The sequence below is a fragment of the Maylandia zebra genome, linkage group LG1 (assembly GCF_041146795.1).
Source record: "Maylandia zebra isolate NMK-2024a linkage group LG1, Mzebra_GT3a, whole genome shotgun sequence".
NCBI lineage: Eukaryota > Metazoa > Chordata > Actinopteri > Cichliformes > Cichlidae > Maylandia > Maylandia zebra.
Genome location: NC_135167.1, coordinates 41,419,809 through 41,446,416, shown reverse-complemented (window position 1 = coordinate 41,446,416; position 26,608 = coordinate 41,419,809). Strand labels below are relative to the sequence as shown.

At 47.0% G+C, this 26,608-nt stretch overlaps 3 protein-coding genes across 11 annotated transcripts in view; 1 reads left to right on the top strand and 2 right to left on the bottom strand.

The window, feature by feature from the left end:
- The first annotated feature begins 603 nt into the window (after positions 1-603).
- LOC143412293 (mothers against decapentaplegic homolog 4-like) overlaps positions 604-26,608 on the top strand; it is a 38,360-nt gene continuing 12,355 nt past the window's right edge. The window contains exons 1-4 of one of the 4 annotated variants that reach the window (XM_076886593.1): positions 604-870; positions 15,471-15,666; positions 16,272-16,520; positions 20,298-20,472. In XM_076886593.1, coding sequence (XP_076742708.1) covers positions 15,571-15,666; positions 16,272-16,520; positions 20,298-20,472 — 520 coding nt within the window. In that variant the 5' untranslated portion in view covers positions 604-870; positions 15,471-15,570. Of the gene's footprint in view, positions 871-12,330; positions 12,457-14,600; positions 14,936-15,470; positions 15,667-16,271; positions 16,521-20,297; positions 20,473-26,608 lie in introns of those variants that run through there. The other 3 variants (XM_076886598.1, XM_076886600.1, XM_076886603.1) reach the window with 3 other exon arrangements.
- On the bottom strand, positions 7,989-14,467 carry LOC101468174 (uncharacterized). Of its 6 annotated transcripts, none has more exons than XM_004572126.5 (6): positions 14,329-14,467; positions 12,297-12,396; positions 12,096-12,213; positions 11,380-11,554; positions 11,200-11,259; positions 7,989-8,551 (listed from the first exon to the last, which is right to left on the bottom strand). In XM_004572126.5, exons 2-6 carry the CDS (start codon positions 12,359-12,361, stop codon positions 8,304-8,306), a joined length of 666 nt encoding a protein of 221 aa, XP_004572183.1. In that variant the 5' UTR covers positions 12,362-12,396; positions 14,329-14,467; the 3' UTR covers positions 7,989-8,303. The 6 variants fall into 6 exon arrangements, with proteins under 6 accessions (XP_004572183.1, XP_004572182.1, XP_004572181.1 ...); XM_004572125.5 differs by lacking the exon at positions 14,329-14,467 and adding an exon at positions 13,582-13,683; XM_004572124.6 differs by lacking the exon at positions 14,329-14,467 and adding an exon at positions 13,197-13,329.
- Positions 22,687-25,575, bottom strand: LOC143419523 (E3 SUMO-protein ligase ZBED1-like). Its single transcript, XM_076886586.1, has 3 exons — positions 24,404-25,575; positions 23,599-24,218; positions 22,687-23,511 (listed from the first exon to the last, which is right to left on the bottom strand). Exons 1-3 carry the CDS (start codon positions 25,266-25,268, stop codon positions 23,116-23,118), a joined length of 1,881 nt encoding a protein of 626 aa, XP_076742701.1. The 5' UTR covers positions 25,269-25,575; the 3' UTR covers positions 22,687-23,115.

Genomic DNA, 26,608 nt, shown 5'->3' with positions numbered 1-26,608 from the left:
TGTTAAACGCAGTGGTTTCTGGGTGCTGATTGGAGGATTCATTTCAGTGAATTTGTTTTTGAATCCCAGGTTTGGACTCAGTCAGCTCCTGGTTCACAGTGTGTGTTGTGTTTGGTTCCCTCCTGCTGGCTGTGGTCATCGGCTCCCCCCCCGCCCCCCTGTCCCCGCCCCCCTGTCCCCGGAGGATCAACTTTGATAGCAGTGGGAGCGCCGCCAGCAGCTCGGGTTCTCCGAGTTTGTTTCCTCATTCAGAGAGAGGGGGAAGCTCCCCCGCTCCACGAGGAATGTGAGGCGGCTGCACATGGCAGGAAGTGATATCACAGGATTTATGAGTCCCTGCAGTTGTAAACACAGAGAAGGCGAGGCGAGCAGAAAGCAAACAAGCCTCCTTCAGCTTTACTCGGCCGGCCAAAAGTCTATAGACACTCCTCTCTGTTTCAACGTGCACTGAGCCCCCAGATCAGCCGACTCCACCCCACTCGCACTCTGGGGCGGTGAGGTCAGAGCCCAGATGGAGACGGCAGATGATATCTGCTTCCTGTCAGTCAGACCGAAAACAAACATGTCACATGACTCCCATTAAATCCTCTCATTACAGCAGATTAGCAGCTCGCCCGCTCCTCGCTCTGAGCGACAAAAATCGCATCATACACACAGAGACCTGCTAATCAGCACCATCCAATCAAAAGCCTCGAATTTCACTCATTAAAACCAGAGCTCAGCTTTCTCAGGCGCTCTGTTAATACAGTACCCTCACAGCAGCCGTGTCATTGGTCAGAGGAGGCTCCAGCAGCACAAACAGGGTCCAGACGGCTAACAGCTACAGCTGCCTGTCAGTCAAAGAGACCACGCCTCTAATAATGCACACAGGTGAGTTTTAGAAACCTCTTCCCCCACACAGGTGTTATGAAGGTGGAAATCATCCAGAGAAAGGCGCAGCGTCTGCTTCAGACTGTAAACATGTTTATTGAACAATGTCTGTGGGGTCTGACTCACTGCTGCCTCTGCTGGACACCAGAGGAAGTGCAGTGAGCTGCGGTCACGCTGAGGTGAAGCCTCTGAGTAAACTCTGTCATTGTGTACGGTGGACGTTTAATGACTGTCATTAAATCGCCGTCGGCCCCGCCCTCCTGCTGGTTCCGCCATGTTTGTACTGAAGTCAGCATTTCCATCAGGCTGAAGCTGAACCCTGTGCTCTGCCACAAGTAAAAACATGGATTACATAACAGTGCATGAAACCGCCACACACACCACGTGCTTTGTGTGTGAGCGTGGATGTACGTGAGCGGTGAGGGGTTCTCCTCAGCAGCCCCGGGGCATTGTGGGATTGATAAACAGAGCTGATATGACTGATGGGGCGACACCTCTACAGTTATATAACACACCCCGGGTATGTATGCATACGTGTGTGAACACACCCTGCACGTTGAGCTTTCCCAGTGACACACACGGTGTCAGATGGAGGGTCTGAGAGGGTGTTCCTCACCTGCTCTCAACGGTTTTTAAGGTGGACTTTAAGGTGGACTGCTCATTTTGTTGTCAAACCCTATCAGAGCAGCTTTGTATGAGTCACAGTTCACAATAATGCTTCTTTATTTGACACTGCTGCTCTATCCAGCCCCTCAGTTCCTGCTCTGTCTGAAACCAGAAACGTACCCGCAGGTTGAGCTGACGACGACTGTGATTGGACGCTTGCTCAGTGCATTTCCACCTGAGGAACGCAGCAGCTCTGAGGAAAGACGCTGGCTGCACGCCGCCACGCAACGCAGTGCCAACAGGTGACCTCACACCTGCACAGGTGGGAACAAGAACAGAGGAAGGAAGTAAAAACACATAATCTGGTCTTCAAAATAAAACAGGAAGTGAACTGAAGACAGAGGAAAAGAAAGACTCAAAGAAACACAAAGCCCTCAAAACAAATACACTGATGAGCACGCGGCGAGCAGCTGTGTTAAAGCGTCACGCTGCACACAAACTGAAGGCCGAGGCCAGCTGTTATCCGCCAGCCTGTTCCTCTGGACACCGACTCGCTTCAGTCTCAGTTTCTGAGAACACGCCACTGCCCCACCTCCCTCTCTTGCAGCCAAAACGGTTGAAGTTGTTTTTGTTATTGTTGAGACTGAGGCGGAGCACATGGGCCAGAGAGAGCGCTGCAGGACCAATCGTCTGCTCGCTGCCAAATAAGGAATCACAACTTTATACAGACAGGTGAAGCCCTGCTTTCAAAGGTCAGAGGGCAAGAAACCAGAGAGACGACAGACAAAAAGTCATCTCATCATAAAAACAAGAAGAACTCAAACTGTGTAATCAGGTTTTTACAGTCATGTTGATCAAACAGCTGCAGGAGCATCTCCCAGCCCGAATTGAACTAATTCATTTTAAGTTATCCAGAAACCAGCAGAAACCAGCAGCACCTGCAGCTCCAGTTCCCACCAACCAACAGGCTAAAGACAGAAGCGCCACCTGCTGGCCACAGGGACACAGTGCAGGTCCAGCATCTGAGACTGCGAGAACAACAGTAACAGAATCATCATCATCATCATCATCATCAGTGTTGTGGTCACGATGATGATGAAGGCTTGGAGCAGCACACGGAGAGCAGCTGCACGAGTGGGCGTCGATTCCCCGAGTCCAGCCCACAGCACCAGCCACTGAAACATCTGCAGCAGCTGGAGTTCAAACAATCTTTAATTCACACCGTTTGATTCTGACCAACATTTCGTGTTGTTTAAACGTTTTCTCTCAGCTTCACCAACATGTCCCGAGAAGAACGTTTTGGCAGCGGTCTCGTTAGAGACCGCCTGTTTCTGGCTAGGGAACAGGAAGTTGAACTTCTGTAACCCCGCCTCCTCAGCTCTGATTGGTCACCCATGCAGGTGCAGAGCAGCAGAGGAATCTGCAGCGTCATGCCGTGGATGTGCTCAGCGTCTAAATCCAGACACTCCAGCTGCCAGCTTCCTAGAAGGACTGCAGACAGCGTGCGGGACAGAAATAACCTGCTGCTGAGGCTCCTGATATCATGTGACCCACGCCGAGTGTTTCTAAACACGTGTTGTTGTGTGTGAGCGATCAGATGTGTGAGTATCCTGACGTCAGGGATCAAGGAGGCGGAGCCGCTCTCAGGTCAGCTCTTGGTCCGAAAACGTCTTCTGAGCGTGAACTCAAACGTGAGCTGCCATCGTCACACCCATTTCATCACCTTCATCCATCACTTCATCTTTGCTTCCAGATCTTTCCTTCAGGTCAGAACAGACTCTACGTGTCTCCTGACAGGGAGCCCGCTGTCCTGCCTGGGAGCGTCTCGTGACCTCGCCGCTGCGCCCATCGTGTGTAGCGCTCGGTTCAAGGTTCTTTATTTGTCACATGCATAGTTATACAAGTATAACACACAGTGAAATGTAGTCTGACACGCTCCTCGACATGTGCAAAAATTGGGGGGGGGGGGGGCTGTAGAGGAAGAACATTATATATATATAGTATATACACTGGGTGAATGTGCAGTAGTAGCAGCAAGCAGGTGAATTCTGTACATTAATATGAATAGACATCTGACTATTTTACAGGATAGACAATATAAACATATTTAAAATTAAAGGAATTGAAATGTACATTGTGCCTTGGTTTAGTGTCTGGAAGAGTCCTGTCTCAGTCAGTTATAGATGATGTGAGAGGGCGGGTGTGTGTGTTTAGGGCACGGATGGCTTGGGGATAGAAGCTCCTCTTGAGTCTCTCTGTCCTTGCCCGGAAGATGCGGAACCTTCTACCAGATTGCAGAAGTTGGAACAGTTTGTTGCCAGGATGGGACAGGTCCTTCAGTATCTGCGCTGCTCTAGTCCGGCATCTCCTGGTGTAGGTGTCCTGAAGCAGGGGGAGAGCAATCCTGCAGCAGCGTTCAGGCGCTCTTGGAGATACGAAAGAGTCCTGGATGGTTTCAGAGCAGACAGGCACGCTTGGTGAAGGTGACGGGAGCGGGGATGGAGGCGTTTTTTGAATCCACGAAAAATAAAAGTAGCCGTGAGCGGATGACACGCAGAGGACGTCGTCGCTGCTCGAGTTTCAGTGCTGTCACATCCCGTGTGAGGCGGCAGTGGCGGGTGGGGGGGGGGTCTGAGGCCAGCTGGCACCCGGAGACTGGGTCAGGTGTCAGAGTTGAGCGGGTTCGCCGCTCTGGTCGGGGTCAACCCAGGACACGTGATCCACTCCTCACACGGGGCCCACGGTTCTATTTTAATCCATTTAAATGTCACATTTGTTTTTAGCTCAAGGCCTTAAACAAACAAACGAGAAACCAGTCATGGTGACGATGATGATGATGATGGTGTTTAAAGTCCAGCCTGATTATTTTCTGCTGATAATTCTAATAAATAATAACTTTTTATTGATATCATTGGTTAAATATAAACATTTCTATTTCACGTCCACTGTGGAGCGACTCCAGCTGAACAGACGCCATCGTGCACATGGCTCTCTGAGCTTTACCGTTGATAAACGGCGCCCCCTTCAGTGAGGAGGTGACCTTTACCCTGATTACGGTTGCTTCGTTTTGAAGGTACGAGCTGTGACGATGCCTCTGTGCAAAGAAACAGCAACAAAACAAAACTGTCGCCATCCAACGACAGGCGAGTTCTGGAAACAGGTGATATTCTCCTGCCCGTCAGCTCAGACATGCTACACAAATACTGTAATACCTGAAGAGGTACCGCCTCTTCAGGCGAGTCATCAGTGATGTTTCTGTAATTCTTCTACATGAGGAAAAGATTAAGTGTTTCAGGAGGCAGCTTAACCGTTTAGTGACAGAGTCACACCTGAAACACCCAACAGGTGGCCTCACCTGAAAAATTAAGTGAGAATCACGTGAAGGCTCAGAGTGTCAGGGTCTAGCAGGTAAGATCAGAGCCCGCCTACAGACACACACCAAACCGCCAACAGCTTCACTTCCTCCGATGTCCACAAACAAGCCATCTTTTATATACAGTCTGTGGTCTCCAGTTGCGCTGAGGTGAAGACGCAGCAAAGAATGTCCATAGACCCTCCCCCTGGTGTGGCGTTTAAGATGATGTCACAGGTAAAGTCCTGGCTGTGTGGGCGTGGCGTGAGGAATGAACGCGAGGGTCGGAGGAAATCTGTCCAATCCGATTAAAGCCGCCGTGTTTCCTCCTCGATGCTCGGTTACTTAAGTAGGTGAACTGAGCGTCACACCTGAGCTGCACTCAGCTCCGGTACCTGTTTCTCCCTCAGCGTCCGTCTCAAGCTCCTTCTCTGCTGTCCTGCAGGACGAGGTGAGGGCGGGAGGACAGAGAGCTGGTCAGTGCTCTTGTTTACAGATGTAGAACATCTGTCGCTGCAGGGTCAGGGGTCAGAGGTCAGAGCAGCACTCACAGTTTCAGTTCGGCGGTCCTTCGTGGTCAGAGCAAGGCTGGTACCCGAGCATCAAGTGACAGCGGCAGCATGTAATGATCACCGTGACGCAGACCGTACATTTGATCTGAGCTAAAAGTTTAAATCACCGTCAGTTTCAGTCTTTTATGTGGGAAGTAGATTCAGAGTTTGCTGACATTCCTTCATGCAGAGCTCTGCTGGCTCAGTGGGGATAAAAGTTCTCAATAGAGTTTTTGAGCTCAGCAAGGAAACCTGTCAGTTCATGGACATGTATGATGCAGTGAAGCTGTCACTAATGCACCAGTGCAGCCTGCCTCACTTTCCCTGTTGCCAAGTCATGTTGAACCAAGTCAGCGCACTTTGCTGAGCTGCACCTGTGCAGATTCAGATGCAGCTGCAGTGTAATGATGCACTCAGGGAAAGACACTGAATGGCCGCACAGTTTATTAGCTCCACTCCTGCAGCTCCGTCTACATGCGGCTCCAACCTTGTGTTTGCTCTCATTTACTTTTCCTTAGGTTTTGGCAGCATGTCCTTATTTCTAACTTGCATAATTTTGACAGGATATATTTTTATGAAGAGCAAAATATTTAAAGATAAAGTTTATTTTTTTAAGTTTATTTAATCTGGAATAATATTCCTGTCTGTTTTTATTCATATTTATGTTTAAAAAACAGTTTGTGTTCAGTGAATGTTTATCTTGTTTGGCCCGCGACCTGACGTGTGCCTTGAGTTTGACGCCCCTGCTCTAAACTGTGCGTGCACGTCAGCTGACTTGCCGCACACGTTGCTCCTTACAGGACATCAGTGTGTTTGAGTCTACTGGTCTCAACTGGAAATAACCAACACGTCTCTTGATACTGGCTCAGCTCCCAGCTTCTGTAGTTGAACCAACGTTTTGGAGAAAAACGATGTTCTGGACATTTTCCAGTCTGGTTCCCACAAACTGCACTGAAACAGCTTTACTTAAAGTGTGTGGTGACATGTTGATGGCAGCAGACTCTGGAGAGTACACCGTACTGGTTATACTGGATCAAAGGCCTGTTCGGGATTACTGGTGTTGTTTTAAATATCGTATCTATCAGAGACATCTTTTACCGTCTGTGTGAATCAAGTGTTGTCATCAGCTCTGCCACCTCAAGGATGTGGCGAGGTCCAGTTCTGCCTCCAGGACAAATGATGAGACCACAGCATCTCCTGTCATCTCTGTGCTGATGGCATCAGGTGTTCTGCTCTTTCAAAGCTTCTGAGTTCTATAAATTGTCTTGTTTGAATAATTGTCAGAAATCAAACAGTGGTTGAACCACAGCTTCCTCCAGCTAAATACAGATAAGACAGGAACTTTTGCTCCTGATCACATGATCTCAGCTTTTAAGGCTCTTCTGTTCAATCGCGTGTCAGAAATGTGTGCGTCCTATCTGACGCTTCAGTCTGAGAATCTGCGCACGGCTCGTTCGAGCTGCTTCTTTCAGCTGCACACTTTCTATCTGCTCATGTAAAGCTAAACAGTTTCATTATGGGTCAATGTGGCTACACTGTTTATCTGTACATGACAAGAAAACCTCATCTGTGTCAAACGAGACAGTTTAGCTCCTCCCACTAACCAGCAGGAAGGTGAAGACCTTTGAAAACGTCCTGCCTGACATCATGCACATGCAGGAGAAGCCTGAGCTCATCATCAGAAACCCTGTTTAACACGAACGTCCAGCACCAGAGGAGTCACATGACAGGAGTCACATGACAGGAAGGGTAAAACGGTCTCGAGGGTTCAGTCTCCTGAGGCTACGTCCACACTGGCCCGGATAGATTTGAAAATGGCGTTTCCGCCTGAAAACGCCGTTTTCAAATCTATCAATGTGGAGGAAAAGCAGCGAGTTTGTTAAATGGACTCAGTGAGGTGGAGTCGTTGCTGCGAGTAACACAAAAGTACAAAGTTGCAAAAGCGAGTGAGAGTTAAAGAATTTGAGGAAAAGCTTTTTGGAGCGCGTGCAGACTGATGTTCATCTTTAACAGGGCTGTCAAACAGAACAGCTGCTGTGTAACGCCCTCCGCTACCTTTGTTTAATTGGCCACATGACTGCATCACATGACTAACATGCGTCATCGTTTTAGAAAGTTTGCGTTTTTGCTGTCCACACTGCGACGCGAAGCACTGTTTTCAAATCTTTTTGTTTTCGACAGCGTTTTGAAAACGCCGCGCTTTCGTTCACGGAAAACGCCGCCTCAGTGTGGACGGGACGCCAAAACGGAGAGAAAATGTTTTCAAAAAACGAAAACGCATTACTGTGGACGTAGCCTGGAAGTCGGTGATGCATCTGTAGCAACCTCGCCTCCTTCAGCCCATTTAAATGCGAAGCACTTCAAACCTACCAGCAGGGGCGACTCCTCATCAGCTGACCTGAGCTCAGTGAGGAGTGGCGCCCAGCTCGCGGCCTCGTCGACGCCGCTTCTGCATTTTGGTTTTTGGAGCTCAAAGTGGATTTGTAACCTGAAGTGCACACGTGCAGCTCGTGACCGAACGGTCGCCGATGCCTCGTCTCTGGAGAGATGATGATTGGCCGAGAGGACAGACACATCGATGAACTGCTCCTGAGGACTCGGCGAAGGCGTACAGACAAGAGCGAACAAACGTCTTTTATTCTTTTAAATGTTGGGAACAAAAACTTCAGAATTACAAACGACCCATTAAAAATTCCAACACACAGAGGGTCAGTGAAGGACACACAACCACTTCAGGAACACATACAAAACAACAGAAAACTGAACGCTCTGGTTTGAAAACAAAGAAATGCTTAATGCACCTGAGAGCAGGAGCCAATCAGCAGCCTGAGAGCTGCGGCCTTCAGTCACCAAATAAAACTCGTGTACACTTGGAGAGGCGGTTCCAAAGTAAGAACAAACCTTTGGTCCCGCCCGTCACAGTTTCAGTCCCACAGCGGCTGCGGCTGTCCCGCCATCGACATGTACTCGTCCAGCTCGGCGTCCAATCGGCTCCGGGACGTGGACATGTAGTCGTCCAGCTGTTTGTCCAGTCGGCTCCGGGACATGGACATGTAGTCGTCCAGCTCAGCGTCCAGCTGCTTCTTCGTTGGCACCACCTTTCTGCTGCCACCACGCCCCTTTGAAATGGTGGCCCCGCCTATCCGCAGCTTTACCCCGCGCCGTCTTCGTCCTGCCAGAAACAAAATTGATAGATTTACACAAACAGGAGTCAGCAGGTCAAAGGTCAGCAATGTAATGCCACTCCCTCTTTGGTTTGTTTCCATGGAGACATGATTCACTTTTAGTTTTCCTGCTGTTGGTTCTTGTGCGTTTGTGTCCTGAGAGACACCGTGAAGTTTCTTCATCTCTTTATTATCTGACCCTTTAGGCCCCTCCCTCATTCGGCCCCTCCCTCCTGGGCAGATAAAGGCCCGCATGGTCATTTCCTGTTGGGTGTCAAAGCCAAGCCAGAACAAAGTCATGAGCCTGTAAATATAACCATGCAATGTTCTGTGGAAGCCCCTCCCCCTCTGTACTAGGTACAGGTAACCCCGAGCTCCAGCCATAGAGGCGGTGTCCCGATTCAGGGTCTGCAGCCTTAAAGGCCGCATTTTAAGGCCGATTACGTCACAGCGGCACAACGAAGGCTGTCCCAATTCAAAGGCTGCTCCAAATGCGGCCCTCAAATGCGTCCTTCATTTCCCTGAATTTTAAGGCTGTGGCGGTGTAGACTTCGTGGCCCAACATATCCCAGAATGCATAGCGCGGCGGTGGGTGTGGATAATTTTGCCGGAAAACACGGCGGAAGCGGAGCAGCTGAAGAGTAAACTTTAAGTAAGTACTGAATATGATGTCACTTATTTATGTGCGAATGTTTAATAATGAAGAACATTAAAACATGACTGTTGGCCACATGTCGGCAGAGTCATGTGACATTAGCGACGTTTGTACTAACTTGGTTTTAAAGCCTTTAAATATGCGCCGTTCAATAGCTGAGCTTAATCTGACAGAGATGTGATGATTTTGTGGATAATTAAAGTCGGTCATATATCCACAAACACAACAAGCTGAAAGTCAGTGATGCTGCTCGGTTTGCAGTCCTGTATTATCAGTCTGTATTATAAGTCACTATATTATCCAATATTGGATAATATAGTGTAATATAATAAATCTACCCTACCGCCTACTGGTGTTGGCCAGAGGGGCCGATGGCGCGATATGGCAGCCTGGCTTCTGTCAGTCTGCTCCAGGGCAGCTGTGGCTACAACCGTAGCTGCCTCCACCAGTGTGTGAATGTGGGAGTGACTGAATAGTGGCATTGTAAAGCACTTTGGGTGCCTTGAAAAGCGCTATATAAATCCACTCCATTATTATTGTTATTATTAAATCACGAGTTTGATTTGTCAGCAACTTTCTGCCAGCCCTCTCTCCTTGCTTTTGCAGCCTTTGCAGTGTTCCCTTGCATTTTAATTAAACTCTGAAACTCCTGAAATCCCTCAATCAAGAGTTCTTGCTCTGCTGCCGAAAAATACCGAGCGCGCTCCTTCGACATTTTCGCCGACCAATCAGAGGGTTGCCGATCAATGTTTCTACTATCGATGCGTAGCCCCTTTTACGACACCCAGTGATCTCACATTACTTCATCCAGCTATACTAATCGTCAACAGCAGGTGTGTTCGGAGAACCGGATTAGCGAGCTCACGGTTAGCGCGATGATTTGGTCTTGGATGTAGTAAGCGAGGTACGAAGAACGGACCCCTGAACATCACGGCACAAGCAGGATTCACTGCACTGTTAATGTTAGCTATGTTATATTGCTGCCTCTGTTCGGTGGTGTCGAGCCAAACGGACTTTAACGTGTGTCTGTGAAGGTTCTCAGTCATCCAGGTCATCGTAGTCTAAGGAGCTTGCAAAGAAAAGCGTCTGGACTTCTTTAAGTTGCTTGAAGACGTTTCACCTCTCATCCGAGAAGCTTCTTCAGTTCTAAGGTCAAATGGCGGAGAGTCCCAGATATAAACCTAGTGGGAGTTTCCCCCCACAGAGGGACAAAAGGACCCCTGACTGTCATGCTTGACTGTCTTTGAGTGAAGATTTAAGGTGATTGGAAATGTAAATAACTGCAACTTGAATCTTTACTCAAAGTAGAGTTCAAGCTCACTGCTGTAATGAATCATAATATAATAATAACTATAATATTGGCCATATTATATTTAATTACCACAGTGAGATGACTTTAGTCTCATGAACAACATCAGCTCATTGTTATTTTCTAGCTAATCTTAAATGACTGTTCAGCACAGGAATGAAGCCCAACAATCATGTTTCAGTCCCGTGGTCTCAGATACTCAGCTAATCAAACACAGCTCATGTAAAAACAAACACATGAACAAAAGATTTTCTCCTTTCTTTCTTTCAAATAAAGCTGTCTGAAATGCTTCCAGCAGTTGGTGTCATGGTTGCATTTCACAGGCCTCGCACTTCTTAGTGGTGCTTGAGCACCGTCAAGGCTGCAGACCCTGAATTGGGACACAGCCAGTGCACCAGAGCAACCGTTAGCCTCTGGCAAAGGGCCTTTGACCTCTAAACATTTAACCTTTGAGGAGGGGAGATTTCAAAGCTCTGACTCAGTAGGGGTCAGCTTAGTCGAGCTACTGGGACACGCCCCCCTGGCGGTCAGCCCTCCAGCTGTATTTAAACGTCTTTGAATTTAACTGGCAGACAGTAGCTGTGCCATCAGATGCACAAATCAGAGCGCAGCTCTCCTAACCCCGCCTAACAGGCCAAATCGCACCAACCTTTTCTCCACAGCTCAGCATGAAGCTGTGCTGAGAAACTCACCTGAGGTCAGCGGTCTCAGCTGGCTCCGCCTCCCGAGTCGACCGCTCAGACCTACTGCTCCTGCAGAGGAAACGCACGCACAGGTGGAGCACAGGTGAGAATTCTACTGCAGCTTCAGTCTAGCGAAGAAGGCCACACACTGCTGCCCCGCCCACTGCGCGCCGTGTTTCAGATACTCACGCCTGCAGGTGGAGGTGACCCGCGCTCTCCACCTGTATTTGTTCATGAAGCTCCAGAAGCCTTGATGCGCAGAGGCTGACGGGCGGCGAGTTACCCGCTGCCAGCCGAGTCGAGTCCAGACGCTCCTCTTCCTCCTCAGGTGACGATGCTCCGCCCTCTCAGAGCTCCCGGCAGCCTGCAACACAGAGACACAGCAGCTCGCTTTTACGGTGCAGTAGCTCGCCATCCACTTGTAAAATCGGACGAGTGTGCACATGCTGAGAACCCTTATGATGACGCAGCGGTGACCCGTGTGGGCGATATAACGAATGCACTCGATGCACCGCGGGTTTTTCACGTACGATGGCAAAAATGACTTTATCGTAACTATCCAGTACAGGTTGCCATGGAATTCTGCACCAAATGCATCATTAACCCCGCCCCCCAACCAGACACTGTTCTACCTGCGCTGAGCGTGCATGTTTATACCAAAGAGGGAAGAAGATTGCGACAGAGTTTCAGACTCGCTGTCGTTTGATTTCACGAGGATGTCGAACAAAACCTCACACTGGTTTGGTCCCACAAACACCTCACGACCCCATCGCGCCAGGGATGGTTTCACTGTTTTCAACTCCACGTGGCGGCTGCAGCGTGTCAGACGAGCAGGCCGGTGGTCCTCCGATGAACACCTGGGCCGCCCTTCTTCACAGGTGACCTGTGACCCCTCTGGGACTCACCTGTGGAAAAAGCAGCGATAAGGGAGCTGACTTCATCAGCAGGACCACGGGCAGGGCAGCGGATGCCCTCTGATGCAACCTGGAGCAGGTCTGCTGTTCCACCAGGACTCTGGAGAAGCTGCCGGCAGAGAGAGGAGGGAACGTCAGCACAGTGTGCCTGACCTTTAACTTTGCAGGACGCAGGAGGTCATGGTAACTCACCGCTCGTGCAGGGACACCGTCGATGTTCCTCTGGGGCGAAACGAACCTGGCTCTGATGACTCCATCTGCCTCTGGATGCCGGACCCTGTTCACCTGCCGCCTGATTCAAAAGGATAAAAAGCTTCATTCAGCACGGAAAGCGGAAAAAGCAGCAGCTCCGGTAAAACTGCCACTTCTTGATGTCTGCCTTCATATCGGCATTCTTCAAAGAGCCCACACGCGACCCTGTTCATTTACACAGCTGTTTAACTCACACAGATATCTCCCGTCTTTGAGCCGGAAACGCAGATAAAAATTTAATTAATCTCGCTTCGTGGTTCAAAGGTCAGCCGAATTTAAGAGGAGGCCTCAGTGGCCTCGTGGTGTTCAACACAGTCTGTGAGCGCTCTCAGTTTCCGCAGGTAACACGGAAATTTCCAATTTCGCTCTGTGCTAAAGCGGCGCTGGTCCGCCATTTTGTGTCCGCGCAAAAAAAGCAGCGCTCACAGCTAACGTTAGCTTCCACAGTTCACCTGTTCAGTTATAATACGTCACCCACGCTTACCTGTATCTGAACGTCCTACCGGGAGAAGCTCACGGCTTAAAACAGACACACCTGTTACTAACTGTAAGGTCACCTCCGCTTGCTAACACTCGTGCTAATTAAGCGCAATGCTAACCCACAAGCTGTTGTTAGCATTAGTTTTACAAAGTTTAGTTTTTACAGATCAGCTAATTCCTCTCCACAGGTTTTAGGTGAGCTCCGGTGAGGCGAGCAACAGCACCTGGTGTTTCTCTCACAGCTCAGCCGCTAAATGTAGAGGCCAAACCGCCGTTAAAGTCACGCTCTGTCCGGGTTAACCGCAGCTAACGGCCCGCTCTGGGGTCAAGTTCACATCTATAAGTCAGCAGCACACACACCTGTGTCAGACTCACAAACACAGAAGCCCACACAGGTGAATGTGTGTAGAAACATGTTTGATCCGCAGGCAGAACTTTAAGGCTCCAGCAGTTCCGAAGGCTATTTCTGCCAATAATTATTATTATTTTGTTTAACCAGGAAGATCCCATTGAGATTAAAAACCTATTTTTCAAGGGAGACCTGGCGACGACAGGCAACAGCAAGTGTCTCACATTTACAAAAATTACTCAGTTAAACTCAGGCAGCAAAAACACGCATGCAAAAATAAATAACATTTACAAAAAAATAATATAATTCAATAAAATTCAGTTAAAATGACAAACTAATTGAAACAGTTGCATGTTGTGGACTTGGCCTCAAGGATTCTTAGTTTAGATTTCAAACCACTTGATGAGAGTCGTTTCCTGCAGTCCGTTCCAAGCCGAGGGGGCTATGGTCAAAATCTCTTTTGCCAAGTTCAGTTCAGGCGGACGAAGAGGATACGACCAGCATGTTTCACTGCAAGCAGGGAACATATGAAGGCAGCAATCCGATTATTGCCTTATATGTAAAACTGTATAAATGAGAGTTCCTCCTAATGGCCAAAGCAGGCCGTAGAACTCACAGTGGTGAGTCTGAGATTTACTGTTAGTGATGAACCTCAGAGAAGCACGACACACAGTATCAACACGAAGCATTCATATATAGAATAGACATTTCTATCTGTCTCCAGCACAGATAAAAACGTTGCAGCAACAAACTGCTTCTTTGTATTCAAGAAAAACGCGACTTATTTTGAAAATAAAATCGCAGTATTAACTTCAGTGTTTTTACGAGATTCTCTTCATGTGGTTTGAAGGTGAGCGAGTCATCCAGATATTTCTACGTGTGAACCAAAACATCGAGTCGTGGTTTAAAGGAGAAAACACAGTTAAAGAAAAATCTACAAATCAAAGGTTAAAAACAAACATCCTAATTAAATTAAAGACTGGAAAGGTGGTCATGAGTAAAACATCAGGCTTGGTGGGTGGGGTGGGTTTTTCAAAATTGCCTTCATATTCTTTTTTCTTTTTACTATATAAATAAAACATTAGAAAATATGAGACATTTGAGGCTGGGACTTTGGTTTTCTATTAAAGCGGCATCACTGACCGCTCATGGCTTCAGTTGTGGATGCTGGTCCCCAAAGACGTCCACAGACTGGAGGCCTCGGCCTGCTCGGTGAGGGCGTTCTCCCTGTGGGAGCTTGACAGAGCTGCCGTCCTCGGTGCAGGACCAGTCAGTCTGGGACTGAAACCGCAGAGGTTTCCATGGCAGACGGTCGGAAAGCCAAGAGTTGGCCTGAAAGAGGAAGAGGACGTTTTATTGTGAAAGAGTGTGTGCAGCAGCTGCAGAGTTTTAGAGGAACACACTCTTGTTTTTGTGTCTTTATTTATTGTAGGGCCTGAGTGCAGACAAATGTCACTCTGTCCCTTTTTGTTTCATCATAAAGGTCAGCTGTTTTTATTCTGCAGCTTCAATGTTTCTGTCAAACACGAGAAATGTGTTTCCTCGACTTTCGCCACCAGATGGCGCCAAACACACACAGACACACACACACACACAGGAGGGCTGTGATTGGCTCTCTCACGGCACAAACTTTCTGACAAGGCAAAGCGTGTTTCCGGCAGTATCACAAAATAAAAGCAGCAGTAACTGATGCGGGAAAATGAGTGAAAGGAGAGTTTTTGAAGCTGCATTTTGGAAATATTTTAGTTGAGTTGAGTTTTAAAACGTTTCTTTAACCCAGGAAACATCTCTAATAAGTGTTAATATATTTCTGTTAATCATTTTAATCGTTTTTAACCCTTAATGAGTAAGCTTGCCCTAACGAGATTTGATGCTTTTCTTTGTGACGTGAGAATGAATTTAGGTTCACAATGAAGTAAAACTAGGTCAACTAAAAGAAAGGAAAACTTTAGAACGGGACAAATAACTAAAACTAGACAGCGAAAGCACGATTACAGGTGAATAACCGAATAGCCACTTTTCAATAACATGAAAAATAAAATAACATAAATTTTAAAAAGAACAAAAATCAAACCAGGCAGAAAAATAAGGCAAACTGTAATTATCATTGTATAAAACTTAAATTGACTGTGCAGTGAACTCAGACAACGCACACAGGCAACATTACAGTGACATCGATGACAGGTGGCAGGTGTGCAGGCAGGAAGCACAAACAGGTAAACCGCAGGTAAACGCTCCACATCTTAACAACGCTCAGTTTTGTCTCTGTGCTCTTATTTTGGAAGGCCCCAGAGGTCGCCAGACTTCCTGTTATGTCTGGCCGTCGGGGGAGCATGACATAGCCCCCACCTCCTCCTCCCCCCGGTGAGCGTGCAGACAGTCTGGATGCAGACGGAGTCGCACGCGGACGCGCCGACGGACGAACCTCCGGCCTCACGGACCCGGCAGCGGATCATAGCCGAGCGGAGAGCGCCGAGCCCGGTGAGTGCGCCGCAGGAGCCCGCTGAGAGCTTTTGTAATTCTTCTGTGAACAACTGTTGATGCAGCAGTCGGGTCAGCCAGTGAGCGTCAGGCATCGTCAGCATCTGATGACGTCATAGAGCCACGGTCACGACGTCATGTTGCTTACAGTTTGATGAAAAAATGAAAGCAATCAGTAGTGAGACGAGGATGTGCATGTGTGGTGATCCTGTCTCCTCCTCACCTCTCTGTCTGTCTCAGAGGGAAGTGACGTGTGTGGGGGGACAGGAGTACTTCTGATCACTGACAATATGATCAATATCAGCCCCTGCTCTGTATCTGTGCTCAGGGACCGTATGAGGTCACCTGTGGATCAGCTATAGGATCTGTTCCTGGCCCACGGGCACACCTGAGCGTCCCACCTGTCTGTGTGTTCCTGTCATGTATTTCCTGTTCCTCTGGCTGGTGGGTTCACGTGAAACCTGACAACGACCTCAGCGTTTATCACGGGTCTGTGTGATGTCACCGAGGGCACACAAGCCCCACCCACATAGATCTGTCCGGGGAAGTCTTTTTATGGATCTGATTGTTGAGCCGTCTGAGCAGATTCTGTTTTACTTTATCAGGTGACCATGTCGGTGCTCGGCCCCGCCCCCAGCAGCGCAGACGCCTGCCTCAGCATCGTCCACAGTCTGATGTGCCACCGGCAGGGCGGCGAGAACGAGGGCTTTGCCAAGCGCGCCATCGAGAGTCTGGTGAAAAAGCTGAAGGAGAAGAAGGACGAACTGGACTCGCTCATCACCGCCGTCACCACCAACGGCGTGCACCCCAGCAAGTGTGTCACCATCCAGAGGACGCTGGACGGCCGGCTGCAGGTACGGCGGTGAAAACCCGACAGAGGGCCCACAGGAAGGCTTGAGGCTCAGAGAGGAAGTAGTCACCTTATTTTATTCTGACAGAGTTAGAAAGATAACAGGACTTCAAAGAAAAAGTCTTTAAAGTCTTCAGGCTCCGCCCCTCACCTGGTCTGCACCTGATCCTGTCCTTCCTGTGTCCTCTGTCGGCGCTCCAGGAGCTCCTCACTGCTGATATAATAATAATGATGATGATGATGATGATGGAGCTGTGAGCAGCAGCCTGGGTGTGTCCCCCAGTCTCTCAGTAATTATGAGACCAGAGGACAGAGCACACCTCAGTCTGCTGAGCAGGTTCACACCAGGAACAGCTGATCCGGCCCACAGCGCACCCCTCCCCCCACAGTCCCACTAAAACATGCGACACCTTCTCAGGAACTTCTGAAACATTCACAGACCCTTTAAACCAAAACGTCCCCACCCCACGAACCGTAAAAGGAGACGTGGTTCACCTGAGGACATTGTCTCCATCCCCACTCCGTCATCCTGTGTATGCTGCTGTTAAAATGTTTCTGTGATAAGTTCAGGTTGGTGGGAATATGCTTTAAGGATGCAGGGCTGGGCGGGGCACACAGGTGAGCCGCACACCTGTAGCAGGCTCCTGTCACGGAGCGCTGCTTCATTAAACCTCAGCCTCCATTCGCCGCAGCGTCGCCTGATGAGCGAGCTCTGGAGCGCGTGCCTGTGCGAGGGCGGTGGGCCTGAGCTGACGCCGTTTCAGTCTGAGGGTCGGCATGTGAGCGAGGAAGACCCGAGAGATCAAACCTCGAAGGCATAACCAATAAAACGGAAGCGGTTAGAACCACGTTACAGCGTCGGTGTGACTGCAGGATCCTGCAGAACGTCGCAGGTCTCACATCCAAACAGCAGCAGGAGGAGGAGGAGGAAGGGCAGGCTGGCTTGTTTTGTCTGAAACACAGGAAAGGGGCCGGGTTAACTTAAGCCAGACAGTCTGGTGTGTGTGTGTGTGTGTGTGTGTGTGTGTGTGTGTGTGTACAGCTGTCTTTGTGAGCACCTTGTTAGACTCAGGACCCGTTTGTGGCCCTCGCTTCAGAGCCGGTTTCAGGGCTCAGGTTTGGGTTCAGGGTCGTGTGTGTGTGTGTGTGTGCGTGTGTGTGTGTGTGTGTAAGCATGCAGAGGACGGGAATGTGGACTCGTCTGGGACTCTGGTGGATTTCATACCGCAGAGTTTCCACACTGTAAGAAATGACGTGCTGCTGCAGACATTGACCCAGAGAGGACGAGATGATTTTGTCTCCCATTAAAAAATCGAGAAGCTCAGCCTGTGGCCAAAAGCAGAGCTTTGTCTTGACTTTTACATCAAATATTTCTGTTTCTGTTTGGTTTCTGTCGGCTCTTTGAGTTCTTTTCTCCTCGTTTCCTAGTTTTGCTCTAACAGGTTTACCTTTTAGAGGTTAAAATCCCAGCTTCATGTGTCAGAGTGTAAATGTTTCAGTCAGTGTTTCGCTCTCACTCTTGTCTTAAACATGAAACTTTTACTTCTTGTCTCATAGTTTTAGTTCAGCGAGTCGACGTTTTCGTCATCCTATAGTTTTGTTATTTGATTGGTTTAGTTTTGGATTTTGAAATCAAACCTTTTGCGTCTGAATTTTTTTTATCTATTTTTGTCTTAGTTTTGAATTATAAGCAGTGTTAGTGTAATATCTCACATATTTATGTCACAATCTTTTCCTCAGATATTTGACTTTATCTGATTTTTTTCTTGAATTTCTCCCTTTCAGTCGTAGATTTGCATGAATAACAATAAGACGTCCTTTTATAATTTTCTTGTGCTTTTTGTTTGGTGATTTTTCTACCCGGGCCTCCGTGTAAACCCCTGATTCTCCGTCACCTCGTCAGTTATGTTTCTAAATGATGTCCAACTCGGTCTTTAACGTGTTCGTATTTGAAGGAAAAGTGCGATGTGTGTTTCTTCTCTGATGAGCAGTTTGTGTTTTCACTTTTCGTAGTCAGGAACAAACCGGAGACGTTCCTTCTGAATGTGTCATCATGTGAAAGCTCTCCAGATCAAACAAACAAACCCTGGTATATTTGGTATCTTTGGAAAGTTTTGCTAAAATCTTTCTGTGTTGCTGTTTGCTTGTTTTGGGGTTTGGATGTTGTTTTTGCAGCATGCCTGCTTCTTATAGCTCAGAGAGGTGAACACGGCGACACCTTTGGAAAAAACCCAGAAAACAGGAACAAACATTAGTTTGAACTTAACACTTAAAGTTTAAGAAACAGAGTAAAGACACGAGGAGAGTCTGAACGAGCAGGCGGTCGTTCAAAATGTGGATAAAAGGTGATTTAAAGAAAGTGCTGTTTCAGTTTACGTTCAGTGTGGGGACCTGGCCCTTTGAGCAGGTTTATGAGGACATTTTTTGCAGCGTGTGTGTGTGAGATTGTTTTGTCTGCAATCTTATCCCTGCCCTTCACCTGTGCACACAGAACAGACCTCGTCCATCAGATTTAAAGCAGCACATTCACAAACCTGTGGCTTTGAGACGTTTACAGCCTGCGGGGATTTTCTGAGTTTAAAGTTTGTTTAGTGAACGCATCGGTGAGAATAAACATCCTCATTAGGGTTTTCCTACAATTAAGGGACCCGGTTAACACACAGCAACATTCATCATCAAACGTTTTATCGAACAACTTCTAAATACTCGGGACCCGCCTCTCTGTGGACTTCCTGCTCCATAGGGGGCGCTGTCGAGCTCAGCAGAAATGGTTCCACCTTTAGACGTTTCACAGGTTTTCTCCTGCAGTAAACGCTTTTTGTTAGAGACGTCACAGCACTGCGAGGTGCTTTACAGCGTCCTCCATTTTGGTTTGGGGCGTGAAGCGAGCAGCCTCCTGACAGCGTCGCCTTCACCCCGCTGCTCCTGTCCTGCACACCTGGAGCTCCTGCTGGGCTTTAACTGTGGAAACAGGCACCTGTCCTAAAACCTTAGCAGCACAATCAGCAAGCGTTAGCAGCATGCTAGTGTTTTATGGTCAGAATTAGCTTCACTGAGAGGAACTGAAGGAGGAAGAGTGCTTTTATCCAGGCTGGATTCATGGACACTAAAATCCAAAGTCTCTGTTTAGCTCCGCTCACTTTGATCTCACAGCGCCCCCTAGGTGAACTGCAGCTAATGTTTGTCTGAAATAGGACATTCAGGTGTGCCCACACTCAGCTGGGGACAGAATACAGAGAAACGGCCCCTGCAGGCTGGAGCTATGTTGGCTCTGTGTTGGGATCTCACTGGGGCGACCGTGGCTCAGGGGGTTGGGAAGCGTATCTGTAACCGGAAGGTCGCCGGTTCGATCCCCGGGCTCTCTGTCCTGGTCGTTGTGTCCTTGGGCAAGACACTTTACCCTACCGCCTACTGGTGATGGCCAGAGGGGCCGATGGCGCGATATGGCAGCCTCGCTTCTGTCAGTCTGCCCCAGGGCAGCTGTGGCTACACCTGTAGCCTCCACCAGTGTGTGAATGTGAGAGTGAATGAATAGTGGCATTGTAAAGCGCTTTGGGTGCCTTGAAAAGCGCTATATAAATCCAATCCATTATTATTATGTCTGACCTGAACTTTTTGCAGCGTTCTGAGGCTGAGGTCAGACGTGATGTCATGCTTGTGGTTTGGCATAATCACCTGACACACACGCACAGTGTTTGTGCTCAGCATGACTCAGTCTGCTGTCACAGAGTTTATTTAAGCTTACATGTTTCCTCGCTGACTGTCTGTCTCACCTGTGCAGGTAGCGGGTAGAAAAGGCTTCCCTCATGTGATCTACGCCCGCCTGTGGCGGTGGCCAGACCTCCACAAGAACGAGCTGAAGCACGTCAAGTTCTGTCAGTTTGCCTTCGACCTGAAGTACGACAGCGTGTGTGTGAACCCCTACCACTACGAGAGGGTAGCGTCCCCCGCCACAGGTAACCCTGCACACCTGCTGCCCTCTGTGATTGGTCTGATTGGGCCGTGAGTCATCGGGCTGCAGCAGCGTTTGGTTTTAGGTGTCTTTGCTGCTTTGATGGAAACACGGTCACAGCTTTAAACACTGTGTGTGTGTGTGTGTTTCTGTGTCTGTGTGTGTTTCTGTGTCTGTGTGTGTTTCTGTGTCTGTGTGTGTGTGTGTGTGTGTGTGTGTGTGTGTGTGTGTGTTTCTGTCTCTGTGTCTGTATGTGTGTTTCTGTGTCTGTGTGTGTGTGTGTGTGTGTGTGTGTTTCTGTCTCTGTGTCTGTATGTGTGTTTCTGTGTCTGTGTGTGTGTGTGTGTGTGTGTGTGTCTGTATGTGTATTTCTGTGTCTGTGTGTGTGTTTCTGTGTCTGTGTGTGTGTTTCTGTGTCTGTATGTGTGTTTCTGTCTCTGTGTCTGTGTGTGTTTCTGTCTCTGTGTCTGTGTGTGTTTCTGTGTCTGTGTGTGTTTCTGTGTCTGTGTGTGTTTCTGTGTCTGTGTGTGTGTGTGTGTGTGTGTGTGTGTGTGTTTCTGTGTCTGTGTGTGTTTCTGTGTCTGTGTGTGTTTCTGTGTCTGTGTGTGTGTGTGTGTGTGTGTGTGTCTGTATGTGTGTTTCTGTGTCTGTGTGTGTGTTTCTGTGTGTGTGTGTGTGTGTGTGTGTGTGTGTGTGTGTGTGTGTGTGTGTGTGTGTGTGGTCGCTCCTGTTGGGCTCTGAATGTTTTGGAGCGTCTCTGTTATCTGCCCTCGTGTCTGAGCAGAAGTCAGACTAAACACCGTGGTGACCGTTTCTATTTCCGAAGACACTCTGGAGCCCACACAGACACACACACAGAGACAGAAACAGACACACACACACAGAAATGCCAGTTAATTAACTAACATCCAATCAAAACCATCCAATTTCTCTCATCGAACTCGCTCCACCTTCTTCTCGGTCTGTTACTATGGTAACTTCACAGCAGCCATGTTATTGGTCAGATGATGTCATTAAATTCTCCAAAAGGCTCCAACAGCACAAACACAGTTGAAATGTCCAGAACAATGACTGTAGAAAACATGGATGACGCGACAGCTCCCCAAAAATGAAGCCAAAACGTCTCTTTCGCCCCCTGGTGTCTGGCTGCAGTATAGGTCATAAACCCCGCCTCCTCCATGTTAGCGGATGGGACTAAATAAATTTATTCTCCTCAGATAATTTTTTCCCAAAGATTCTTTCCTTTGTTATCAATAGTTCTCATCATGCTGATTGATGTCCAAGGGGTCTCCTCTCCCATAAGTCTGATTCTAATTCCTACCGCGGTGATGTTAAATTGGGGTGAAACGTCATCATAACAGCTTTGACTGGCAGCTGCAGTCACGGAGAAACTTGCGTATCTCTGTTCGGGAATAGAAGATAGAGCGTAGGCTCTGAGAGGAGGGCCAGCGTTTACGCTTCGAAAACACGACCGAGTGTTTTAACCTGACAGCCTGAGGTGTTCTTCAGTAAACTGGACTACCCGACAGAAGGACCCGAGGCCCCGCTGCACTTTTTCGGTAAGTTAAACGTGTTTGTCAGCTAATCCGTAACTACCGTCCTTAGCTAGCTCCTGAGACCTAGCTAGCTAAGATGAGGACTCGGCTGTCAGGGTTCGTTTAGCTAATCTGTGCAGGTGAATGAATTTACACCGACTGAAGAAATCAAGAGAAACGCCCCGGGCTGCTCAGTCACTAATTACTGTTACTGTACTTTTATTACAAGTATTTTACTGTAAAAGCAACAGGCTGCATCCTGCTTCAGCTCCTGTGCAGAGCTGATTATTAAATATGTGCAAGCAACAACATGTTTTCAGTCTCCACATGTGTAAAGACAATAACACCATTTTATTTTTATTTTTTTTAAGCTTGTGCTTCAGTAACTCCTCATTAATAAGTAACTATGGATTAAACTGTAGAAGTGAAAAAAATGTAAGAGAAGAGCTTCAGATCCTGAGTGTGAGGACAGAAGGATCAGCTTTATTTCAGATTTAAGTGATAAACTTTATAATTCAGTTTGTGATGATTCTGATTAGGGCTGCACGATATTAGGAAAACCTGCGATGTGCGATAACTGTGATCAATACTGCGATAACGATATGACTTGCGATAAAATAAATAGCAAAAAAAAAACAAAAAACAAATACATAATTTCCGTTTTACTGTACAGTTTTATTTAATGAAAGCTGCTGTATTAGCAGTGTAACAACAAAGTGCAGTCAAACATTGAAACATTGCCCCCATAAAAAAATTTCTGAGGCTTGAATTCTGAAAGACATCCTTCCCGGTCTCTATAATTAGTTTTAAATAAACATAACTTAAATTATACTGCAAATTATCTCTATGCAGTTGTTCATCATTTTACCACTCACCAAGTAGTTATGATGCAAGTCAAAACTGGAGTGGAAACTTTACTAGATTAAACTATAGGTAAGAACTTGTCTGCTGTGGGAACACACCAAAGAACAATTGTCTACCTTTGTGGTCGTACTGGCCAAGACTAATATTATCAACAATTAAGAACAATGTAGGTAGTGTATTTTTGTAATTTTTTGAAAAAAAAAAAAGGTTTCTCTATCTTGCATTCATCCTTCCTGAGTGAATGTTTTTTATGGCAAGTTCTTGTTAAGGAAAACCAACATGTTTACTCTCCAAGGTTTTAAACATGTGCGCTGACATGTTACTATGTTTCCTGATGTACTAAAAAGTCTCTCTGAAGGTGAGCTACTTGCAGGTATGCAGAGATACTTCCTTGCAAGCTTGCTTAGCTGTGGGAATGTCATTTTGTGGAGTTTCCACCATGCCAAGGGGTCTTCCTCACTGTCTATGGCCGTGGATAGCAAGTAGCTGTTAAGCTCAGCTTCAACAGCTTGTGAGAGATGCATAAAAGAGGAGGTAGGGATTGGAGCTGCCTTGAAGAAACTGCCCAGGGACTTTTTTGCCTTCTTCAGGGGACGACTGGGTGGATCATCTGTCTGGGCCTCTGGTTCAGCGGAGCTTCTCTCCTGGAACAGAAAGCAGATTATAAGAAAAGTAAACATTTTGGACTAAATATGAATTGAAAGGTTTTATATATAAGCATGCATGAATACCTTCTGTGCCACTGCTTCCATTTCTGACATCACTCTGGTCTTGATGTCTGAGACTCGATCAGTGCTGGTGTAGCTGACTTTAAATCTGGGATCCATGAAGCACGCCATGTCCATAAGTTCCTGGGTAGCTGGATTTTCATATTTAGTAATCAGGTACTCGAGGATTTTCTTCTTAATTGATTTTGTCAAATCACTGTCTTCTTCCTTCTCTGCAAGCACCGACGTCTTCATCAGATGAAGGACTGGTTTTACATATGAAACACTAACGTAGCTCTCACCAGACAGGGCATCTGTAAAGTCTTGCAGGGGGTGTAATGCCTGGTTGACAGACTCCAGTACCTCAAGATCCTGCCAAGTAGGAATCAAGTGTCTTGATTTCTTGTCTGCTGAGATGACATCAGAAATGGCCCGCTGCTGCTCCAGGACTCTCTCAATCATCTTCTGCCTGGAACCCCACCTGGTTGGGCATTCTGTGATCAGTGTGTGCTCTGGGAGGTTGAGCTTCTGCTGTGCTTTTTTCAGAGCCATCTTTGCTTTCCAGCTGTGGCAAAAATGTCCAACTAACTTTTTGCAAAGTCCAATGGCTCGGGCAATGCGGGCATCATCTTTGATAGAATTTTCTGGAGAAATAAGAGGAAACAAAAAAACTGTCATGTTTAAAACCTTTTTTTTTAAAAAAAAAAACTAATTGAAATTTATAACTAAAGTTGTCTAAAAAGGTAACATTATCCTTATCAATATCAATTTGATAATAATGTATAGCACATTTTCATTGCTAAAAAGATCTGCCTTGAATAAAACTTACCGATTGCAAGGTGCAGCCTGTGTCCAAAACACTGAAGTCTGACCCAGTTGTTTAGCTCCGTGGCTCTCACAACATTGGCACCGTTGTCTGTGGTGATGCACACTTGTCGATCTTCTTTAAGATCCCAGCTGGCTAACACCTCACGTAATACATGGGCTATATTTTCACTAGTGTGGGAGTCTGGAAAATACACAGTCTCTAGACACCGTGTTTTCAGTTCAAAGTCTTCGGTGAGGAAGTGCACTGTGAAACTCATATATGGTTCCGTTGTACGACTTGACCATAGGTCTGTAGTGCTTGCGTAGTTTTCAGCTTGGCTCAGTTCAAACATGACGGTCTTGCGGCATGTTTCATACATTTGTGGAATGGCGACATGTGAAAAGTAGTTTCGTGAGGGGATGCGGTATCTCTGGTCCACTTTATGTATCAGACTGGTGAAGCCCTCTCTGCTAACTGTATTTATAGGCATCATGTCTTTAGCCAAAAAATGTGTAATGGCCTCTGTTATTTCTTTGTACCGCTTCGACGTTTTCTCATAAGGAATTCCACTTGAAAAACTCTGATACAGAGACGGCTGTTGGACTGCTGCGCTCTTTGTCTTAACATTAGCAACCTTTGTTTGGCTAGCCCTATCTTTCTGGAACTCTTCAAACAGTTCTCTGTGGTTGTATTGAAGATGATGGTGGAGATTAGTCGTGTTTCCTCTGGTGGTTGCCACGAGTGTTCGGCAAGTTTTGCAGAGTACCTGTGTTTGGAGAACGTCGTCTTTATCAAATCCAAAGTACCTCCAAATAAGTGAGGTACTATTTTTTTTTTTAGCCACGAGTTCAGTAGCATTCTCGTCACGCGTCTCGCTCTCAGCCATTACAACTCTGACTCGTTGCTGCAGCGTTGTTCGCGCCCGACCTGCGTAGGAGGCGGGCCTCTAATCCATTTGATTGGTTAATGCCGTGAAGGGCTCTATTCGACTGGTCAAATGTGTAAATGGATTTCTTTGATTGGTAAATTCTTTACAGCACGTGTGTAAACATTTTAAGGTACCCAATTATCGCAGTTTACGCCGTCTTTTGCGATGGGCCCATCGCGCAGGCTGATATCGCGATGACAATAAATTTTCGATTTATCGTGCAGCCCTAATTCTGATCTCTTTGTGATTACAGGAGCTGCCCTCAGATTCAGACCTCAGCACCACCAAGTGACAGCACAGATCATCCAACATGTTCACATGTTAACTGCAAAATGAACTGATGAAAACAGTGCAAAGGTTAAAGTGCCACACGTGCTGTAGTCAAAGCTGCAGCTTTATTGATAAAGTTAAAGACAAAAAACAAAAGGATTAATCACTCATGTAACTGTGTCACTGTATATCAGCATTAACAGGACCTCAGTTTGATGTTTCATAAAGCTGCTGATCTCAGACCTGCACAGCTTCCAGTTTAAACACTTGATGTACTCAGCTGCATGAAGAGCACGTTTGAGTTTCTCTGACACAATTAAATAAAACCTGATGAAGGTCAAAGGTCGTCACTTGTATGTTAAACTACAAACTGGTGATCTGGAATTCTTTCACAGTTTTTTGCAGATAGTGTGAATCACTTTATGGTAAATAACATAGTTATTCATACCCAAGTAACCAGAGAGGATCATATATTTTTAAATATTAAGCCCGGAGCCTCTTGGGAGTATCTGACTATTTATAACATTACACAAACCAAAGGTCTCATCACAGTGTTGATGAAATGCTGGGTGTATCCATCTCCTGGGGCGGGCCTACGTACGTACAAACTCCAAAACACTTGCAAACTAAAAAACACATGCAAACTCCAAAACACGTACAAACTCCAAAACACTTGCAAACTCCAAAACACGTACAAACTCCAAAACACATGCAAACTCCAAAACACGTACAAACTCCAAAACACTTGCAAACTCCAAAACACGTACAAACTCCAAAACACATGCAAACTCCAAAACACGTACAAACTCCAAAACACGTACAAACTAAAAAACACATGCAAACTCCAAAACACTTGCAAAATCCAAAACACTTGCAAACTCAAAAACACGTACAAACTCCAAAACACGTGCAAACTCCAAAACACGTACAAACTCCAAAACACTTGCAAACTAAAAAACACGTACAAACTCCAAAACACGTACAAACTCCAAAACACTTGCAAACTCCAAAACACGTACAAACTCCAA